We start from the raw sequence: 17,135 nt of genomic DNA on the forward strand, positions 1-17,135 counted from the left end.
AAAAACGGTGAATTAGTATGGGATACGGAGCTGCGGCGCTCGCTTGCGTGCGGCGCCCGCTTACCGGATACGTTAGTGGCGATGATAGTAGCGTGATAATTGGTGACTATCTCAACAGAGCGAGTATTCAAAGGCTGACCAAGCGCGGAAGGTTGAATCGTTACTAGTTCCCTATCTCTACAAGAAAGACCATTCTCTTCACCTATCAAGAGAGAAATATTTCAGAGTCCACCCTGTTACCAAGATATCCAGCGCACTGGGAAGATCAAATGCGGACAACTAAGCTACGGCTGTTACCTACGGAGGTCCGAGAGATTACTCGGCGAGGTGCGCGATGAGAACTGGAATCTGCCACCAGGAAATACATTTGCGTTTAAAATCAAACCATTGACCATACCTAAACGTAGTACTCCGTAGCTAGGAGTCTAGATCGAGTAAGAAGATTAACCGGGTAAAGTAAAGAGGATCGACGCGGGCCGCGACTAAAGGCGGAACGTCCAGGCAGAAAAGGCGAAAAGCACCAAGAATACCCGAGGGCGGTGAGAGCCCTACAGCCAGTCAGCGGGGGCGAAAAGAACGGCATAATAAACCTTCGACCTTCGATTCTTCCCTTCATTTCTCTACCCTCCAACGCTCTCCTCCACCACCTTTCTGCACCCCCCACCCGCAACCCTCCTCCCCCCCCCTTCAGTCTTCCTTGTCTCACTTTTTGCTGGCATTGACTTGTCAAGCATCGAGGATTCTCTGGGAGACCCGACTGCTTCTCCAATTTGTCTTCGTTGTCACTCAACTTCGTCGGTTTCTTTGTGTGCGCCGGTCTTTGCTGCGTCAGACAAACAACATCTCGCCACGCATCACCCGCTGTTCTAGAACACTACCAATTCGGTCCGTTGTTATTATACTCGCTCGTCCAGTCTCATCCGTTTGGCACACATTAGTCCAGACGTTATCTCTACAAAACCCACCTGAGTTTCTCGCGCCGTCCCCACCGGTTTTACCGTCTCTCGCCGCCGGCTTGCATCCCACTCAGTACATTTCAAGAGACCGGATTCGCTGAAGTCCTGGAACATTGCATCTGAACGCGCACGTTCCACCTCGACCGTGACTTTTTTTGACATTAGAATTTCCACAAAACAGAAGGTTTAACAAGACTCAAAATGGCTGCTCCTACACAGCTTGCGTGTATGTTTTAGCCTCGTCTCCTTCGCGCTTCCCTCCCTTCCCTTGACTCGAGTAGGTTTCGAGGTGATTTCGAGTCATTCGTGTCCAGGCACCGGTTATGATCGAGGATAAATCGCTAATCTGTCTTGAATTTTCGCAGACCGAAGTGTTAAGGGCATTGGCATCTTTGATGCTGATCCCGTTTATGCGCCTTTGTCGGGGTTCGAGAAGTATGCACGGCCTCGTATTTGCGTTAGATCTAATCGATCTTGTACATGGATAGTGGACTAACTTGACTGTCCCCAGACCTGAGGGGAACCTCCGTTGCAGTGCCTACTCGCCATGCGGTCGGTATTTTGCGTGGGCGTCTCAAGATAAGTATGTATACTAGTGGATCTTCCTGACGCGAAAACCCTGTGACTAACCGGCTTGTACTAGGGTTACCATCAATGATCCTTCCGTCGGTCATATCATCACGAACATCCCCGCCGACAACGTTTTTGAACTGGGATTCTCGCCGCTCGGAACCTACCTGATTACCTGGCAGCGCCCTACCAAGGATGCCAACGGTGACGCCGTCAAGAACCTGAAGGTTTGGAAGGTGGTGGAGACGCCTGCCGATAGCAATGGAGACGAGCACACGATCGTCGGCAGCTACGTTCAGAAGTCGCAGACAGGCTGGAATCTTCAGTACACGTCTGATGAGCGTTTCTGCGCTCGTGTGGTCACCAACGAGGTCCAATTCTATGAAAGTGGCAACCTGTCTAAGGTTTGGAACAAGCTACGCGTGGAGGGAGTGGCCGACTTTGCCCTCTCGCCCGGAAAGAACCAAGCTGTTGCCGTTTTCATTCCCGAACGCAAGGTTAGTGGTGAACCATGTTACGATGGCTCGTGCCAACATGTGGCTGATTTATCTCGATTTGCTCTTAGGGACAACCGGCCGCCGTCAAAGTGTTTATGGTGCCGCAGTTCGGAGCGCCCGTTTCGCAGAAGACCTTCTTCAAGGGCGACAAGGTCCAGCTGAAGTGGAATTCCTCTGGCAACACCTTGATTGTGCTTGCGCAGACCGATGTCGACAAGTCTGGCAAGAGTTACTACGGCGAGACCACGCTTTACCTTCTGGGTGCTAGCGGAGGGTTTGATTCTCGCGTGGACCTGGGTATGTGGCTATCGAACCCTAATGGCATCCCTGCACGAGGTACTAACTTATAATAGACAAGGAGGGCCCCATCCATGACGTGACCTGGAACCCCAATTCGAAAGAATTTGGCGTTGTGTACGGATACATGCCGGCCAAGACCACCATTTTCAACTTCCGTGGTATTCCCCAGCACAGCTTCCCTCTGGCTCCTCGAAACACCATTCAGTTCTCCCCCCACGGTCGGTTCGTTCTCGTGGCTGGCTTCGGAAATTTGGCGGGCCAGATGGATCTGTACGACCTTGAGAAGAACTACTACAAGATCGCTACCGTGGAAGCGTCGAACGCGAGTGTTTGCGAATGGTCCCCTGACGGCCAGTTCATTCTGACTGCCACCACCAGCCCTCGATTGAGAGTGGACAATGGCATTCGTCTTTGGCATGTCAGCGGGGCGTTGATGTACAACGAGGAAATGACCGAGCTTTACGATGTGTGCTGGAGACCTCAGTCGACCACTCAGCACCCTCTGACCGATCCGTTCAACCCTCTCCCTACTCCCCACCCCTCGGCTGCCGCGTATCTCAGCACCCGGAAGGCCCCCGTCAAGCCGGCTGGTGCGTACCGCCCTCCCGGCGCGCGGGGTCAACTGACTCCCCTGGCCTTCAAGCGAGAGGACCAGGGCGGTGCCGCCTATGTTCGGGATGGCGCCAACGGCCTTGCTTCTCTGAACGGATTCGGAAAAGCCCGGAGACGCGAGGTGCCGGGTGCCGAGGAATTCCTTCCTCCGGGAGCCGCTCCTGGGGGAGGCGTTGCTCTTCCCCCCGGTGCCGACCAGCCCGAGAAACTCTCCAAGTCGGCCGCGAGAAACAAGAAGAAGCGTGAGGCGAAGAAGGGCAACCCCAACGGAGAGGACGGAGAAGCGGCACCTCCGGCACGCAGCCCGGACCGCCGCGGCGACAAGGGCCACGAGCGCAGCCGCTCCAAGGCCAAGAACGGCAACAACCAAGCCAACGGCGCTGCGCCTCCGGCCAAGGCGAATGCTAATGCGGCTGCCAATGCTGCCGCCGCTGCCGCCGCCGCTGCCGCCGCCGAGGAAGCCGCAGGTGCCCCCACTGCGCAGGAAAAGAAGATCCGCGGACTTTTGAAGAAGATCCGGGCGATCGACGAGCTGAAAATGCGCCTTGCAGGCGGGGAGAAACTGGAAGACACGCAGATGAAGAAGATCCAAACCGAAGATTCGGTGCGCAAGGAATTGAATTCCCTCGGATATACTGGATAGAAAAGAGGGAAAGGAGGAAAAGACCTGGTTGTTTTTTAGGATATATTCCCAGGCCGCTCTCACTGCATTAGAATTTCCTGTCTGGATCTTGTTTGTATGTCAATCTTGTCTGCCTTTTCTCTATCTAGGCTGTACATATAGTCTGCCAATTCTGTTTCTACCTTTTTGGTTCTTGCTCTTGTCAATTCCTTATATCATCTGATGTCTATTAGAGCCAGGTGGTCCTCTTTCAAGAAACCGTCTCTGGTGACAGAGTTGGGATATATGTGTGCTGTATATATACATTGGATGAACAAAAAAAAAGACCAATACATATGATAAAAATATCGACCTGTCCTCCAAATCTCAGTAAACTATATAATTAAAATCCATCTGTAATACCCCCCTCTCGATCCCTCTCCTGTCTCTCTAAATTCGCCCTCCACCACCACCGATGCGTCTCGTCCATCTCGTCCTGGGGATCCTCATGCCACGGCTTCTTCGCAAAAATATAATGCACGTTCTTGACGCTCTCATCCCGCCAAATCGCATCATGCACCCCTTCCCACCGCAGCGTCTTCAGCGCATTATACACATACGGCAGCGCCACCCATCGCCCGCGGAATACGTCCGATAAGAGCTCCTGGTCCGGGAAGTCGTAGTGGTCGGTCCGTGACGGGGTGTTCATGGTATCAGTGATTAAGGAAAAGGTGCGCGTGGAGGGCACGACGACCAGGAGGCCGCTGTTTAGCATCCCCACACCGGTTGAGGACGGTGCGCCGTGGGTTTGGGCCTCTGTGGGGTTGCTGTGTTGGCTTGTGAAGGCGCAATTGGACGGGATCCTATAATCTTCCTTGTTAGCGATATGGTGTGGAGTGGTTGGGACATAACAGCCCGTGTAAGATCCCATATCAATCGACAGCCGAAAGAACTACACCCCAGGAATCACAGGATGAATGGATGGGGGAAGAGAAGAATGCATACCAAGTCTTGGGATAATGTCCCTTCTTCAACGGATTACACGCGCAAGCATGACTAGCCGCAAAGACCCTCGTTCCTTCTTCACCTGCACCTTCACCATCCAACTCCAACTTCATCAACTCATCCATATCCCTCCTCACCAACATATCCCCATCCAGGAGTACAATACGCTCATACTGCGTCAACGAAAACACAACCAGCTTCGTCCACGTCTCCTGGAACCGCGGATCATGCGCATACACTCTATTACTGTTCCCGGGCTGGAGGTTCGGAACATGTTGTGTCTCGATACCCCGCGCGCGCAGAGCAGCGAGGCCTTCGGCGGGGAACGAGGAGGTGTAGAAAGCGACGAATGGGTAGGCGGTGTTGCTGGCGCGGAGGGAGTGCGAGAGCGTGAGGAGGCCGGGGAGGTAGTCGAGGTTGGTTATTAGGGAGGCCCAGACTGGGTGAGATCTGCTTTTTAGTGATTTGTTTCTTGTTCTATGGGGTTGTTGGGTTGGGTATATTGAGAGGTGGGGAGAGAAGCGGAGGAGAGGGGTTTATATTGTGCGCGGGATGTGGATGGGGATGGGATGAATTGACATACTGCGTTTTGAAGAGTTGGATTGAGTCATTTTGAAGGCTGTAGGAACAGAGGGAGAGAGAATTGGAATAGTTGCTTGCTTTATCACCGCATCGTCGGCTGTTCACGGAGGTAGGAGAATCAATTTAATAACGAAGGCGGGGGACCTCCGATCGCGATGCCTTTCCGATCTTATCAGGGTGATTATGTAATGGGATCTAATCTCTCCGCATGGAGTGGGATCACGTGCGAGGCTGCATTGTATAGTGTCGCCGCGGATATACACTAGAAATAAGCCCTTACTACTAAGGGTTGACCCTTTTTAGTGTAGCGGTAATTTTTCTGCCACATATAGATTCAAAACTACTAGTCTTGTCTGATTGCACACCAATCTACGCGGCATAGATAGCAATTAACTCATACAATCAAGAATCCTACAATATGTTCCCATTCACTATCAGTGTCCATACCCCCTCTAGCTCCGAGTTGGCTGTTGTCCGTCTCCTTGATACAGCCATTGACGTAGACTTTGTCCAGGACAAACCGTGAGCCCCCCGCAGTTGAACAACAGGGTTAACAGGGTCCATCCGGCCGAGGCAGGGACTGATCAACGACAGCACAAAGGGACAGGACAGACAGGTGATCCAACAACGTGTTAAAAGGGTTGACGGTATCAACCGCCATGTGGTTCAACAGAGTCCAGCGAACTGGAATTGACGGGAAAGGCTCAAGGCCCATTGATATATCGCATCCGATACAGAGCTTATCCCTTCCGGAGAAAAGGATTTCAAGGCATGGTCCTCGCCTTGCGCTCCACCTTGCAGCGCGAATGTGAAAGCATGAGAAAGAAAGAAAAAGGGATAAAGGAAGAGCGGCGAAATGGGTTGGAAGATTTTCAAATTTGGGTATCTTTGGATCAGTCACGTTTCCATGTTTCATCTTACATTCTCAACAATTCTCTAAATGCAATATCCCATAGACCCCAAGACTCACCGAGGAATACGTTCGAACGACGGTTCGCGGTCCAATTATCACAACGCATGTCACACGCAAGAAAAGGACCATCTCCTGTTGTTTAATTCAAAGTAACGAGCCTATCTCACATACGCGCCCCGGAAGTCAGAACTAGGCTGGCAGATGGTGTTGGTCTTGACTTCAACCGAAACACTATGAAAAGATCCGTGTTCGCTTGGTAGGGCTTCCTGTGCGCAAAGACCGATTGCCACCTGTCATGCCGTTTAGAAGTCGTTCCATGCCTTCCACGTCAAGTTCGCCGCGGCGAAGCATGACCTGGTCGGTTTCCGCGGTTGGCGTGTGACTCGTGGACAGCCGAGAAATAGGGACCGGCTCGGGTTCTCTCAACCTGGGAGCGAGGATCATGATCCGATGTTCGGCGGTAATAAGGATGTCGAAGCTGTCGCCCTCAGACTCGCGGGTGTGGCGGGAGGTAGCGGGAATATGCCCGATTCCCTTCAGGCGTTCACCCATCAAGGAGATATCCTGAATGGCAGAGACTCGGCAGCGGTTGGACGCATCGAAAGTTCCGGTAGCATTCACAGCGTTTCGCCATAGCGACAGGAGACTCGGGATTGCCGCAGCCTGGTTGCCATGACGCAACAAAATTGATTCGTCGGGCAATGAATCCCGATAGGAGTTGGTCTGATAAACCGAGATCTCGCCGCATAACGATGGGTTGGTCGAGCCGACTGTGGCGCCCTTCAATAGCGTATCTTCGCGAACACGTTTAGTGGAAGGTGTCAACGGCGCAAACTTTGGCCTCTGTTCAACAAAGGAACCGTTGGCCTCAGCCCGACTTCCCCCAGGTAGTGGACTCAGAATACGACCACTGACCGAAAACGCAGTCAGCGAGCCGCCTGTTACCCCCTGTACGCTGGACTGACGCTGAAGAGGCCCCTTAGCGGTTCCTGGTCCGGCTCCTTCGATATCCCACACCCCCCAATCGCCATCAGCCATAAGGACCATCACAGCACGCCCTCCAAGAACCCATTCCGCGTGGATTATAGTTTTGCGCTGTGCGGAAATTTGCTCGAATCCAGGGTAGAGAGTGATAAGCCACTTGCCTTGCGTCTCGGATGTTTCAAAATCGCTCTGAGGACCGGATGACCGTCGCGAGGCCTTGGATGGCTTCGTGGAGAAGCAGGAATAGATCTTGACACATCCGGTGTGAAACGTAACGAGCAGTGTGGAGTGCCTAGGGGATGGATAGGAGGATGGGTTGAACGAGATGCTCTTGGCCGGGGTTGGGAGGTAGCGACGCCGAGTCTCAATTTCGTCATCACAAAATCGGTAGACTCCGGATTCTTCCACGACGGGGATGCGATGTAATATAAGCAGACCAGACGATTCCGCGGAATGGGTTGCTACAAGGAGATCCCATCTGCCCGTCTCTTTGGGTCGAGATGCAGCTCTGCTTCGCGTCCTGGGCTGTTCCTTCGACTGTTCGATTTCTTGATAGGTGAATGCGATGCTCACCCCTCTAGGGATCTCTTGATGCGATACACCTCCGCTGATCGAGAGCGTTTGAGCCCACGAGGCGACATCAGTTTCGGAGGGATGGGGAGGTGTCAAAGGTAGAGCGACAATCCGAGTCGAGAAGTCTGCGCAAACGGCCGCGATGACAATCGTATCCTTCAGGACTGGAGGGAAAGGATCTAGTGATGAGCGTGCAGTCTCGGGGGCAATGCGAGGCACGGCCAGCTCGAGAACTCTGCTCGCAAGGGGAATATCGATTTCACGCAGGAGCCCCTCATATGGGTGGGCAGGGTCAACTTCCGGTTCCTCATCATCGAATTCAAAGGTTGGAGCTTCGTTTTTGGGAGATTCCGCAACGTCTTCTTCATCGGAATCAATGATCATGACTGCATCGTCCGCGCTGCTGTTAACTGGCTGCGACTTGTGGTTTTCGGCGGGTTGTTTCAGCGCGCCGAATGCTTTGCCTCCTCTCCAAACAACTTTCAGACCATTCTCGTAGCCATATACTATGACCGATGACCCATTAGGGGCGAGGACTGGGTAGCCTTTGGCGGCGTAAACACGGTGAGGAAGCTGATAGCTGATTGTGGAAAGAACTCTCTATTAGTGCTGCAAAATCCCTCTAAATTATGCCGAGATCCATACCTTAGCTGGAGACCATCGTCCCTGGGACGGACCAAAGGTCTAGATGGAAAGGAAGGCATCTGGAAGGAATGGTGGCGCTTGATCGATCTTTGCTGAGCACCGGGGGAAAAAGGGAAGGGAAAGGGCGAACCACAGTTCACCCACGGTGTTAGGCCCCAGGAAAAATAAGAGAAAACAATTAAGTGAGAAACAGTTGCCGATTCGTGCTAGAAGGGATTATCCGTGGTCCGGTCGAGAGGAACGCCGGTAAAGTGTGAGGTGGGAGAAAGAGAGATGTTTTGGGAGGGAAAACCAACTGAGTTGCGGAGGAAAGAAAAAGCAGCTGATCCAAGCTGCCGTCGCCGCGTTTCGCGCGTCCACCCACCACCGAGTATTCCCATTCCACCTCCCCAAAGCTACGCCGCACCGTCACCCCCAACTCGATTTGATTTGGCCGCATGAATTGACAATGGTCATGGGTGAATATCCTGGCTTCCAGTGCCAGAGATTCTACAACTACATCTAAGCGTTCGCGCCGACAATGGCTACAGTCCGTTCCCTTGGCCTCCACGAACCCTCCGCCGTACCTTTCCTCGTCGCGGAAGGGCTCCTACCTACGGATCCATCAGAGGACCTTTACGAATGGACAACGAGTGTTGAAGAGGGCCCGGATGGCCTGGTGGAGGACGAACTTGCTTGGACGAAGAGCTGCGTGGTCTGGTCTCGTGCGGGGGTGGTAAAGAGGGTCTTTCGGCTGGATCTCGAGAAGGAGGAAATCAGACACGCCCTGCTGACCAGTTTTTCTGTTGGAAAGATAAAGAGGTCTGAAGATAAAGCTCAACAAGGTGTGGGGGGAGGAAGAGGAAAGCCCCGAGCAAACAACAACCCTGGCCGCAGCCGCGGCTCGCATAGTCCGCTTGCTTCGCCCGGCGAATCGATGGTTGCAGCCTCGGGGGTGACCTTGACCGTACGTGGACGAGGAGCTCAAGATGGCAATTCCGGGGAAAACACCAGCACGCTATCCCGGGCTTTGGTGGTTGTGCTCAAGTCGCAGGCGCACATATTCTTCCTAGCGGGCACCAGTCATGTTGTTCCTCTACCCTTTGAGGTTGAGTCGGTTTTCGCAACCCCTAGAGGCTTGCTGTTCCAAAGGAAAGTGCAGGAAGGGGATAAGAGTAGCAAGGAACCCAGTTTCTACCCAATGGCTCCACCCAATTCGTTCATGTCGTCTCAACCTACAATCACGGACTTTCGCACCTCCCAGTCTCTGGAAGTACCTTCGGGTAAAGCCAAGCGCCCTTCGTTGACGATATCCCCTGTCCAAAACACTGGCCTGAAGCCGCGCTCCCCTAAACATGCGAATCTTCCCAGGGTGTTCTCGCTCATGGACCCTCATTCTGAAATGGGACTTGTGGTAACCAACCAGACATCATCGCGTTGGCTCCAGGCTAGCAGCTTGAACAGTAGGCCTTCTGGGTTTGATACCCTGGATCCTGCAGATGAGATAGTATACGTTTCCCCGAAGGATGAGCTTTCTCACTCGAGCCGAAGCCTCGCTACTGGCCCTCTGATTATCGTGATAACGGTCAATGTTAACACAGGGCTCTATACCATCTGGACCGCACGATACAGGGAGGATGAAACTGCCCAGCCCTCGCAAAAGAAGAAGAGGCGAGAAACCGGTGGCACTCGGTCAAAGAGACGGAGCTCTCACTTTGGAATAACAACCGGAACAACGACTCCCGGAGCTCGTCCATCTGCCACTCGGGAGAGCCTGGGAGCCCGAGGCGATGATTGGAACACACCAGGACTTTCGCAGTCTCAATACTCGGTCGAAGGCAAACCTGATGAAGATGATCTGGCCTCGAAACTGGGACAGGATTTTGGTGATATCGGAGTGCCACTGAAAACTTCGCGAAGAGTAAGCTCTTTGCTTGCCAGAGCCGATCTTGCGGCCGGTCCGGATAGACTTACGTTTTCCGATCTGGCAACGGGAAGTCAATCGAACTCTGTCCCTCATGGAGGTCTTCGACAGTCGATCGGTGCTGGTAGCACGCGTGGCAGCTTTGGCTTCAACCCGCGAGGCTCTCTGCCGACGGGAAATAGTTCCGTCTATAGCACCACAAGCAGCTTTGTTGATGCTCCTATTGACAAACTTCTACAGGAGTTGAATGATGATAGCTTGTTTGAAGGTTTCGAGAACATGGACCTGAAAGAATCTGCGTCAGGCCTTCCGGAAGAGGTTTTTTTGTCTAAGGTTGAGAGTTTTTCTTCTCGATTCTCTGGTACCTTTCAGACGTCGAATCAGACAAAGTGGACCCGACGCCTGAAGATCATCACCCTGTGTCCCTCTGAAACTGGGAATGAGCCCAATGGAAATTCAGCTACTTTGGCCATTTGCGTCGTCGACCAAGAAGCAAAATCCATGTCTACTATTAATTTGAGGGCAGACAAAGTTACGCATCCCAAAAAAGACACTCTTTTTAAGAAGACAAAAAAGAAATCGAACTCTGAGGCACGCTCTCTCGTGGTACAAGCAACTGGTATCCAGCATTTTGCCGGTGTACACGATGCCTGTAAGATCGTGGATGGAGAGGTTTTACGAATCTTGACCTTGAGCAACGGGGATAAAGGGAAATCCGAGCTATGCTTACAGACTCCATGGACAAGCCCTATTCCAATCAAGATTCCTAAGAATCTTATGTTATACGATACATACGGTATATCTTCTAACGTATTGAGCCGCCCGAGAGAAAGTGGTATGAACCGGATCATGACGGACTCGTCCATCGCAGTATCTAGAATCGACCACCCTTCCACTCAGGGGAAGGTCGATCTGGTCGACTCCTTGGGAAGAAGACACAAACTCCAGATTAAGATGGAGCCTCATAACGAGCTTGTGAAGACTATCTTCAAAGTCTTCCGGTTTATCTTGCCTGATTCGGAAAAGGCCGGGGAAGGAATATTGGCCGCCTGGTGGGAAACCGTGAGATGGCTTCGCGGAAGGGAGATAACCGAGACGGATGTAGAATGGACAGGCTTGGTCATTGTGCTATTTTCAATGGCAGTGCCGTTTATCGAGAACGATCCCGCACACACGCCTGCAAAGCCCATACGAAGAAAGAAGGGATTGTTGCGGTCAAGTAGCGGAAGCTATGTCGACCTGGAGAGCTGGGAATCGATGCTGGAGCAGGAATCAGGTTACGCCGGAGTTGTCGCCCCTTGGATGACCAATAGCTCTTGGGGATGGATTGTCGAGCAGGATGCCGAAGAAGATCACAATGCAAGCTCCGGTAAAAAGACCCCGAAAACCGAACAGCAGGGTACAAGCCGATCTACCTACCGAAAGAACACTTATTTACTTCGCTGTGCAGCCTTGACTCGGCAATTTCTACAGACGCCCGAGGGCGCGGCGATTGTGGGTACTGATGGTCATCTGCCAACGGCGCTTTCTTATAGCCAAAGCTCACGTCGCGCTGCTCTGTGTACGATACTTGTAGGATTGCACCTTCTCCGAGAAGAGCACAAGCTTTCGATCTGCGAGAGTGAGTTGTCACGCAAATCTCTAGGACTCCTCGCCCCTGTTTTGGCACAGATTGGCGGGTGGCTGGGATGGGAATCATGGACATGGGCCGAAGACTCCTATTATGGTATGGAGATGTCCAGTATCGACCGCTGGGAGTTTGAGAAAACTCAAATCTCCACGCTGGACGTACCCTCGGAGCCGTTCCAGCCCCCTTCAATCTTCTCTCACGTGGAGAGTACATGGCGACAACACTCATCACGGTTCCTTACACTTCTCAGCTTGGTGACTGCATCTGAGCGGACATCTCGGAAGGGACGCCTGTGGCAAGAATGTTTTTCTCTAACTCCAAGGACCCTGGCATTAGATGGCTTCCTCTCGGAGGTGCAAAACCTGTCGACAGCATTCGATCGCATAAAGCTTCTCTATCGCTGGGGGTTTACTCGAAGCATCATTGAGACTTTGCCCGAAGGAGTCAGCACTCCATTGTACGAGATTATCATGAAGTCACAAATGCATGCTTCAACTTCGTGGAGCTCGACGCTATTAGAGCTTATCGACCGAGAAGATCTGAGCATCTCGATGCATACCAACAGCCACGGCCCCCCGTCGTCACCATTGCAGCCTGTTTTGACCCATGAGGCCATGCGCGACTTCCATCATATCGGAAGTTCGGCGTTGGATATCGACGCGATCAACTCGTTCGAGGCTTCAGCCGAAGCGGATAGATTCTCCGTGACCAGGTTGATCTTCCGTGAAGACAAACGTTTCATCGAGGCTGCTAGGTTGCTGAATCAATCCAAGGCTCCCATAGCAGAGTGTGCCCCCGAACCTGAATGGTCCGACTCGGACCTCCTTGAAGCGCAGAAAGAAGTGGTGCAGCTTGTGACGTTAAGGACCTTGTCAATTCCCACTGGTAGGGCTATGCTCGCTTTCAGCGGACGTCTCCCTTTGTTGACCGAGAAGCTACCGATTCCATCCTTCTCCTTACAGTGTGTTATGAAGCCGTCCAATGTAACTGTCAGCGCCGACCGGGCTGCGTTTAGCGAGGAGAAAGTCTGCTGGGCGTTTTTCCATAATGGCGTCTCCACCGGACTTGCCATATCGCGGAACTCCAAGGGAATAGACACGTCGTGGATCCTCTTCAACAAACCCCAGGATCTAACCAACCGACACGCCGGTTTCTTGCTAGCACTTGGTCTCAATGGTCACCTCAAATCATTGGCCAAGTGGGTTGCTTTCAAGTATTTAACGCCAAAGCATACGATGACTTCCATCGGGCTGTTGCTTGGACTGTCGGCATCCTATCTTGGTACAATGGATACCCTGATCACTCGTCTGTTGTCGGTGCATGTTACAAGGATGCTGCCTCTCGGTGCGGCCGAACTCAATCTGTCCCCGCTGACGCAAACAGCGGGAATCATGGGTATTGGGCTACTCTATTGCAATTCTCAACATCGCCGAATGAGTGAAGTCATGTTGTCAGAGATTGAGAACGTGGAACAGGAGGAGGGGTCTCCAGCATCACATGGGGACCTGCGTGACGAAGGATACCGCTTGGCTGCTGGTTTTGCGCTTGGGTTCATCAACCTGGCCAAGGGCAAAGACCTCAGAGGAATGCGAGACATGCACATCGTGGAGAGGCTACTGGCTGTCGCGGTGGGAACTAAAAACGTCGACCTGGCCCATATACTCGACCGGGCTACTGCGGGCGCGACAATCGCCTTGGCTATCATCTTCATGAAGACCAATGATGAAATTTTGGCACAGAAGATCGACATCCCAGACACAACCGTACGCTTTGATTATGTCCGGCCCGACTTGTTCCTGCTTCGCACCCTTGCCCGGCATGTCATTATGTGGGATAAAATTCAAGCCAGCGATGAATGGTTTATCCAAAGCCTGCCAAAGGTTTACCGCCGGCGTTATCGTCTGACCGGTGTCCGCCGCCTGAAGAGTGACGACATGCCCTTCTTCAACATCATCGCTGGTCTTTGTTTCACCCTGGGTCTCCGCTACGCCGGCTCCGCGCAGACTGCAGTGCGCGATCTCCTTCTGTCCTATCTAGACCAGTTCATCCGAATCTGCAGACTTCCCGTTGTGAATTACGATGGCAAGCTCGCGCGGAACTCGGTTCGACACTGTCAAGACGTTGTTGCGCTTTCAGCAGCGGCAGTGATGGCAGGAACTGGAGACTTGGCAATGTTTCGCCGCCTGCGCTCTCTGCACGGTCGTGTAGACATCGAGACACCGTATGGAAGCCATATGGCATCGCACATGGCAATCGGCTTATTGTTCTTGGGCGGAGGAAGTTACACTCTGGGCACGTCCGATCTGGCGATCGCCTCACTCATCTGCTCCTTGTATCCGATCTTCCCAACTACAGTGCTTGACAACAAATGCCACCTTCAGGCCTTCCGCCACTTGTGGGTTCTTGCTGCTGAGCCTCGTTGTCTCGTGCCCCGCGACATCGATTCTCGACGTCCCATTTCCATTCCCATCACAGTGACAGGATTAGACGGTGAAAGCCACAAGTTCGCCGCGCCTTGCCTGTTGCCCGACTTGACTGGTATAGCTAAAGTGGAGGTCAGCAGCGCCGACTTCTGGCCTCTGATGCTTGATTTCGCCAGCAATCCCGTCCTCCGCGAGAAATTCCGGCTCGGCGACCAGTCTGTTTACCTCCGACGCAAAACCAATTACAACCCCACAGGTTCATCCGTGTTCGTCTCGACCCTCGCCGGACATGGAGAGGCGCAGGACGTGCTTCCATCCACCACTTCGATATCGAACCAAGGCAAGGGCTTGCCCCCGGCGGCGTTGCCAAACCTGAACGCACTGCTCTCATCGGGCGCCGTCAGCCGCACACCTCCGTCACCCGCACAAAGCATATGGGAATGGGTGTTCAACCTGAAGTCCCTCCAAGGACTAGACGCCCGCGAAAAGGCCTTAGTGCTACCGGCGTTTTTCCCAGGACGCGCTCAACCCTCCCACCAGAGTAAGGTGTCGTATGCGCCCTGGCTGCGCCAATCCGCGGTAGACAGCAGACTCGTGATCGAAAGCACCGCACAAAACATGATCCAAGCCATGCTAGGCCGCGGTGCGGATCCCGACGAAGTTCGCGACCGCATATGGCAACTTCGACTCCTGTTCAGCTGGATCGAAACCGAGTCGAACGAGCGGGCGCGCATAACGGACGAGGAAACGGGGGGATCGGGACCGGGGCCGGCGAGACAATCGGATAGCCCGTGGCTTCGACGAGACTTCTTAGAGGAAACTCGTTGGAAGATCTGGGGGATTCAGGTCGGGGATCATGCGTAATAGTATAGTCTTTGATTGTTCTTTGTTCGGGTTGCAAATCTGTATCATGCTTATGCACTGTGCTGGAGAATGATGATTACGAATAGGGGTTATGGTATGTCTTGTATGGGTAGATTAATTATATTCATGTCTAGGTGAATGCGTGCATTATGTTCAATGTTCGATGACTCAATTGAGAAGCCGATTGATTCATACTCATAAGATGGATGATTTCCATTCATCATGGTAGAACTTGATACTAAAATAAACAGACCATCCCATGCGCCGTGCGTCGCCAGACCTGCAGTGTTATTCACATTTGATTTTGAAAGAAAAAACATTGATGGAGAATGCCACAGAAGAAACAAAATGAGAGAAACTACTGCGATCGAAGCTCTCCCTCCTTCAGAATCCCTCGATCTCCACCACCCCCAGACTGCCAGAGCCAAATTCCCTCGACGGCCCAGGCAGTAGCACTTGCATGACGGCCGATACCGCTATTAGCTCCGGAAGGACCCTGGTCTTGCTTTTGCTCCTTGTCTGCACGTTTCGTGCCAGATGATGATGATGACGATGCGCCGGCCGCTTCGGCCAGCATACCGGGAACTACACGCTCCTTCTCAACGACAGACCATAGTCCCTCGACCAGCGTGCTGCCGCGTTCTCCAAGCTCGCCTTTTCCAAGACGGAACAGGATCCGTCCGAGGACTTGCCACGCGATGCACCGTTGAGCAGGGAATGAGGAACGACTGAGGATGGCGAGTTCCGGGATCGTGTACCCGGCGGCGTGGGGGTCGTTGCCGTGGTGGTGGAGGCCCAGGGAAATGGGCAGAGCGAGCGAGGTGCTAGGGGAAAGGATGGTGCCGCGCAGAGAGAAACGTAGGTTTGCCGGGTGGACGGCTTGAGCGTCGCTGGCGGGGTGGTATGCCGAAGCGGCGTCCGGAGCGTCGGCTTCGGCGGAGGGCGTCTTGAGCCAGGAGAGAACGGACGGATCGTGTGAGATGTTGGGGAAGTAGTGGGTTTGCAGGTCGGAAAGGAAGGAGGGCGATGAGGGGTCGAGATTGGGAACGTTAGATGACTGGGGTGGCGGAGTTGGGAAATGGACGGCCCCGTCGGTTGGGAACTCGGATGCTGGGTGCACGTCTTCGGGGATGTGCGTTGGCCCTCGGTCATCTAGTGCGGCGGTTGACTTGTCCTGTTGCCTGCGCGAGTCCGATTCGGTGTTGGAGTTGGGTTTGGGGGTTGATTCTGAGGCAGTGTCTTGTCGAGGGGGTGTGGTTTCTTTTGTCGTCTGCGGCGGGGATCTTGCAGCAGGACGGGGCCGGGGAGTAGAAGGTTGTTCTTCCGGGGAGTCGATGCGAGCTCTGCGAAGGAACTTCTCTAGGAGGGATGTGTCCATAGTCTCCATCAGTTCCTCCCGCTCGGCTTGGATTTGATTCTCCGACATGGCTGCTAAGTGGCGACTGTTGTCTTGTCCAATTTGCGTCCTCTCATCAACGGGACCGGAGGTCGATGCGGACGGTTCCAGAACTGTGGAAGCGGCTTCTCGTCGCTGCTTGAAAGCCGACGGTTTGGTGCGACGACGATGCGCAGGGAATCCGGAGGTGGGAGGCTTTGGAGGCGCGGGGGCAACGGTCGGCTCGCGTTCGCGTATCTCGCCGATCATCCCGGGGGTGGAGAAGGAAGAGGGATCCTGAGGATCAATGACGGGGCCGGTCGGCTCCTCATCATCGTCGAGATCTAGCACAAATCGCTGGCCGCGGAACGCCATTTTCAGTGGAGGTCGGGAAGGATGCGACGTTGAAAATGTCCGAAAAGGACCAAGATGAAGCTATCCCGGGGCGGACTAGCGCGGGTTCGGCATGAGCAACTGGCTGAGTCAGCGTGCGGCTCAAAACCTAAATGGCGATGGACTAGTCCCGATAGGGGTAGCGCCATCACCTGATTATTCTGCCGGATTGGGGAAGGCGGGATCATCTGCTTTCCGCCTTTTGATATCAGGACTTTCCAGTCACCATCAGCATCTCTTGCCCTGCGACAGAGAGACGGTGAGTGGCGAGGAATTCCTGTTCAAAAGAAGTAACACAATCTCTCATAT

At 53.4% G+C, this 17,135-nt stretch overlaps 5 protein-coding genes across 5 annotated transcripts; 2 read left to right on the forward strand and 3 right to left on the reverse strand.

Moving 5' to 3' along the window:
- Nucleotides 1-1,157: 1,157 nt before the first annotated feature.
- KD926_008168 (translation initiation factor 2A) lies at nt 1,158-3,578 on the forward strand (the record flags this gene model as incomplete). The annotated part of the gene is made up of 6 exons (XM_053100866.1): nt 1,158-1,182; nt 1,322-1,391; nt 1,468-1,539; nt 1,600-2,023; nt 2,092-2,320; nt 2,377-3,578. 6 exons carry the CDS (start codon nt 1,158-1,160, stop codon nt 3,576-3,578), a joined length of 2,022 nt encoding a protein of 673 aa, XP_052955444.1.
- A 361-nt stretch (nt 3,579-3,939) lies between these two features.
- Nucleotides 3,940-5,152, reverse strand: KD926_008169 (glycosyltransferase family 8 protein; the record flags this gene model as incomplete). Its single annotated transcript, XM_053100867.1, has 3 exons — nt 3,940-4,399; nt 4,542-4,980; nt 5,125-5,152. The coding sequence occupies 3 exons, from the start codon at nt 5,150-5,152 to the stop codon at nt 3,940-3,942; spliced, it is 927 nt and encodes a 308-aa protein (XP_052955445.1).
- Nucleotides 5,153-6,267: 1,115 nt separating this feature from the next.
- Nucleotides 6,268-8,297, reverse strand: KD926_008170 (uncharacterized protein; the record flags this gene model as incomplete). The annotated part of the gene is made up of 2 exons (XM_053100868.1): nt 6,268-8,173; nt 8,239-8,297. The coding sequence occupies 2 exons, from the start codon at nt 8,295-8,297 to the stop codon at nt 6,268-6,270; spliced, it is 1,965 nt and encodes a 654-aa protein (XP_052955446.1).
- A 461-nt stretch (nt 8,298-8,758) lies between these two features.
- Nucleotides 8,759-15,058, forward strand: KD926_008171 (anaphase promoting complex subunit 1; the record flags this gene model as incomplete). The annotated part of the gene is made up of 1 exon (XM_053100869.1): nt 8,759-15,058. One exon carries the CDS (start codon nt 8,759-8,761, stop codon nt 15,056-15,058), a length of 6,300 nt encoding a protein of 2,099 aa, XP_052955447.1.
- A 358-nt stretch (nt 15,059-15,416) lies between these two features.
- KD926_008172 (RPAP1 family protein) lies at nt 15,417-16,808 on the reverse strand (the record flags this gene model as incomplete). Its single annotated transcript, XM_053100870.1, has 1 exon — nt 15,417-16,808. The coding sequence occupies one exon, from the start codon at nt 16,806-16,808 to the stop codon at nt 15,417-15,419; it is 1,392 nt and encodes a 463-aa protein (XP_052955448.1).
- Between the last annotated feature and the right edge of the window lie 327 nt (nt 16,809-17,135).

Source organism: Aspergillus affinis, assembly GCF_023601865.1.
Source record: "Aspergillus affinis strain CMG 70 chromosome Unknown NODE_51_length_216796_cov_86_014955, whole genome shotgun sequence".
NCBI classification, from domain to species: Eukaryota; Fungi; Ascomycota; class Eurotiomycetes; order Eurotiales; family Aspergillaceae; genus Aspergillus; species Aspergillus affinis.